This window comes from Buceros rhinoceros, unplaced genomic scaffold (genome assembly GCF_000710305.1).
Source record: "Buceros rhinoceros silvestris isolate BGI_N320 unplaced genomic scaffold, ASM71030v1 scaffold11032, whole genome shotgun sequence".
Taxonomy (NCBI): Eukaryota; Metazoa; Chordata; class Aves; order Bucerotiformes; family Bucerotidae; genus Buceros; species Buceros rhinoceros.
In genome coordinates this window covers 834-5,439 of record NW_010399495.1, presented here as the reverse complement: position 1 = coordinate 5,439, position 4,606 = coordinate 834, and the positions used below count along the sequence as shown (strand labels likewise).

Below are 4,606 nucleotides of genomic sequence, written 5' to 3'. Positions count from 1 at the left end.
TTTTCTAATAAAGAATTTTTTAGAATAGCTGTATGTGGACCTTTGTGAAAGATTTTTGAGATAGGTTGTTTGCCAACAAAGCAAAATGATTGTCTTCCTCTGAACTTAATTGATTAATTCCCCTCCTCCTATCATTAGAAAATGAGGGTGGAACTTTTGATGCGTAAATAGCGTTCCTTCAGTGCTGAAAGTGAAACGTAACCATATTCATTAGTGTACTATCCTGATTTCAGTCTGATTTTAATTCTGAACTCATTATAATACTTAGATTCAGACTCTTAAATTTTCTTTGAACCCTATAATCCAGCACATGGACTGCTACCATACTTAACTTGGTTTGAAATACTTCATTTTGATACCTACACTGATCTGACAGCCTCTGATTTTTTTATGTAGAGGTTATGTAACCTAGTAGAATCTCCAAAAATAATATGCATTTAACTATGACAATCACTGATTATAAAGGAAATGCAAATAACTTAGAATCATCATCAAGTCTTTTATACAAATTCCAAGCCTTCAAGTAGTTATTTTTAGAGAAATACTTAGAAAATGAATACAAATTAGCTTCAGTGAAAGGTAAGTAAATTTAACTAAAGCCTTACAGAGTTGATCGTGTGGAGCTGTGCTGCTATTAGGTAACTGTTACCATCATTTTAAGGATGAAAAAAGTCTTAGGTCCTTTCAGGTTTTTAAAAAAGCATCAGATCCTACTTGTAATATCCAAATTGTGACTTTTCAGTCATATAAGAAGCTTTTATAATATCTCAGCATGACATTTGAAAGTAACACGATTTCATATACGTCTATGAAGTCAGAGTAAGTTCTTGAGATGCAGAATGTTGCAGGGTAATGAATGGAAGATGAACAGGAATACTCTTCTGAACAGAAATGATTCCTTCAGAAAGCTAGCTTTGATTGTTACGGTTTCAAACCTTTACGTTACTCAGGTTTGTGCATGCTTGGAATATTGTAAGTTTCCCTAGAAGGTGAATTCAAGATGCAAGTGGAGCTATGGAAATCCATGGTAAACAGAAGAACCATTTGTGTTCATTCTTGTACAAATACTATACCACCTCTTCATATAGTATCAGATTCTCAAACTCGTATGTCTTTCGCAGCAAAGTGCTTTGGCCTTCTATGGATAAATGGGTAAAGAAGAGAAAGGGGCATGAAACTGCTCAGTCCATTCCTGATAGTGTTATAGCATTGACACTCAGGCTAATTGGTAAGTAATCTAGTTAAACTTCTGCTTTGTGTATGTATGTCCTTTTGAAAATGTCAGCCTGCCTGGAAAGTGAATTGAAGTATTTTTGGAAATTTTTGCATCTTTTTGGTTTTGGGGGGTTTATTACTTCAAAATTTTTCACCTTAAAAGCCAAATTTTACAATCCTATGCAGGTATTTTCTGTTAGCCTGTGGAAAGCACATACTTAAGTTTTGTGAATGTTACTGTAATTTCACAATAAATGCCAACATGCTTTGGGTGTTAAAAATGAAAACTTTATAGCATAGAGTATAAAATAAGGGGGTTTTATGCAATATAATACATCTTCCTGCAATTTTAAGATAGATTCATTTGTTTGGTATCTAGATGGCCTTCAAAGTAAATAGATGAAATTTAGATATTCAATATATTCAATAGATATTTTCAGTATGTAGGTTACATAATATTGTTTGTTAAACAGAAATTCATTCTTTGAGAGTTTTACACTTACAAATTGGAAACCTGTGGGAGATTGGATCAATCTGATGAGAAATGCGTTGGAGTCTTTAGTCACAAGAAGACAATGTGGTAACAGGAATGACTAATTATTGCAATTGAAATTTGCATTTTTCTTGATACTTAGATAATCAGTCAGTCTAAAAATTAGGAAGCTGACTGTCTAAATGTCAGATACATAGTAACCTTTTTTCCTTTCAGGTCGATTGGGCCAAATAGGTTTGAAGGAAGGATATCTTGCTGCAGTGAAGAATATTAGTTCTGTAATAGGACTGTTTGTACAACATGCAAAAGAGGAAGGTAATGTTTTAGAGGAACTTGAATGTAACATTTGCAATGTGAAAGTTTTGCTAATGTAAATGGAACACACACAAATTGAGACACATGCCAAAACAGCCTGCTTGTGCAGTTTTATGTTAGTGCATAACAGTACAGTTTTCAGTTTGTGTCCCTTTCTCTTCTGAAGTTAATGAATCATGGGTATTACCTTATGTTTGAGACACAGAACAAGGCTGAGATTGTTTCAGCCACCTTGGAATTACACTGCTTCATGTAAAAACATACCAGTTGCCTCAGAAAACTTAGGTGGTGATCTTAACTTGAGCAGTAATAGCTAATTTGTTTCCTGAGCTGAAGCTTACTGCTAGCAAGACTGTTTTATTGAGCGAGGGTTGCAAGACAGTGCAAATTCCTGACTGAGACAAAGCAAGGCAATTAGAGCAGCAGAGATCTATATTGCTAATTGGTTGATCTTTAGGGAGCTGGTTTGAACCACTTGCATAGCTTATTTTCTTTGCAATCTCAAATTCTTCCGAGTAAGTGGCATATGTCTGTGTCTGTTTCAGACTCTGGAAACCTGACTGTTTCCATAAAAGTCTGATCACCCTTAACTAAAGTAAAATCACTAGATGCTCAAATATTTTATGCCTTTTGAATACTGAAAAGGCTGAATTCAGAAAACTGGAAAATGCTAGTATAAAATTAGATGTTATGGGAATTAAGTGTGAAGGTTGTCATCTTGCTACTTTTTCGGCATCCTAGTTGTTGATGTGCTTTGATGCCAATTATTGAACTAAGAGTTTCTTTAGATTCAGGTTTCTCAAAAACATTATTACATATTGAAGTTTACATAAGCTGATTTGTGTTAACTTTTTGCAGGTGTTCCTTGGGGTGTGCAGCTGGCAGCCATATATTCACTGTGTGACTTAGGTTCAAGCAATCCAGAAGGTATTGTTGAAGCCATTCATGCTTGGAGAACAACAGTGCTTAACAACATCCCTTTTGCTGTCACAAGTGGCATAGCTGAAATCGCTTCTCTGTGTAAAATGGAGCTAAACTTAAATCTAGGGAAGTGGACTGATCTAAAAGAAGTAGTGCCTTGTTTTACTAAGCAGTAGCTGGTTCCAGGTAAAAACAAAAGTGGTGTGTCCTCCTATTTTTTTTTTTTAACAGAACATCTGATCACTCAAAGCAAGCGCAACTATTTTATTGGGCTTTTTTGTTCAAGAAAAGAGTTTTAAAAAGACTTGCTCTTCCTACTAACTGATCAGTGATCTGAAAAGCAGCGCATCTGTTTTCATGTCAATAAAAATCAGTAATAGTTTCCATCATTTTACTTCCATCAATTTGGAACATGGGCTATTTCACACATCAGAAGATTGCGCCTGACTGAAAACCTGGCTCTATTGTTTTGTATTATATCTATAAACTAACCATTCAGATAGCAGAACTTTGCCCAGATTCTGTTTTATTTTTCTTGAGTAGTCTCATAAGCTTGATTTAAAATACTTGTATAAGACAGGTAGCAATTGACTCTTTCTGTAACAATCACGTATGGAGTAACAGAGATAGTAAATCTCTGAACTTGTATATTCTGATAATGTGTCTCACATTTTGTATTGTTCCACTTGGGGAATTTTGTGTATGTAAATAGAAAGTTGGTTAAAAAAAAGTTCATATTTCTAATGATAGCTTCACTACACTGTGTTTTTTGTATCTTTCATAATAAAAGAAGCGAACAATGCTGGTTCTTACTGGTCTTCTAAAATAACTTAGAATGAGCTGTTGTTTCTAGTTCGTATAAATACTACTTTGGGGGTGTGATGGGTTGGCAAAAGATCTCCTTTTTAGGAGAGCTTGCTTTAACTAAGCAATTGTACTCCCTGCCATGTGACGTCAGCTGCATCTCCATTTTTTCATTGGTTAAAACTTCTGGTGGGTTTCTTTCCATTTCCATTTTCTGGGTGCTGGCCCTTTAAGAACTGGACACGCAGCCAGCCCTCTCTCTCTTCTGCACTGGACGGGGCTGAGGGCAACATCTTTCTCACGGACCTGCCTGCTTTCGGCTTGGCCACGCCACCCAGCTACAACGATCGATCGTGCCGCATGCCTCTGAGCAGCAGCTTCCCCGCGGACCTGCCTGCTTTCGGGTCGGCTCTGCTCTCCTGCCTGTTCCTGCCTCGCTGCTTTTCCCTGCTTTTGCGTCCCTGCAGCTTCGGTAAGCCGCTGCCGCTGGGACCAACCGGGGAAAAACCCCCTCGCCACTGCCGCTGTGAAACCTGCCGCTTTCAGAGCCTCTCTACCCCGCGTGTCCGGGAGCTCCCTGCTGCTTTTTGCCGACAGCACTTTTGCTTCGCTTCAATCCACAATAGACTGGTAAAATTGGGTTGGTCTGGTTTCTCTCCACATGGCACCGCGGCGTTTTGACTGCCGCAGGTTTTTCTTTGTAACTACCGCCATGTGGCTGTCGCCATCTTCACCCTGCTGCGGTTTTAATTTCCGTCCCGAGGTTTTAACCCTCGCCTTTCCATTTCCCAAAACCTTCAATACCTCGTTGGTTTTGTTTTTTATTTAATATTTCTCTGTTTGTTGTGTTATTAAAGG

General features: G+C 37.6%; 1 protein-coding gene across 1 annotated transcript in view; it reads left to right on the top strand.

Annotated features, from left to right (window-relative positions):
• Window positions 1-3,147, top strand: part of ICE1 (interactor of little elongation complex ELL subunit 1) — a 31,904-nt gene extending 28,757 nt beyond the window's left edge. Inside the window, exons 17-19 of the mRNA XM_010131501.1 lie at window positions 1,122-1,228; window positions 1,925-2,023; window positions 2,882-3,147. Of these exons, the coding sequence (XP_010129803.1) occupies window positions 1,122-1,228; window positions 1,925-2,023; window positions 2,882-3,120 (445 nt within the window). The 3' untranslated portion in view covers window positions 3,121-3,147. The remainder of the gene's footprint in view (window positions 1-1,121; window positions 1,229-1,924; window positions 2,024-2,881) is intronic.
• Window positions 3,148-4,606: the final 1,459 nt, after the last annotated feature.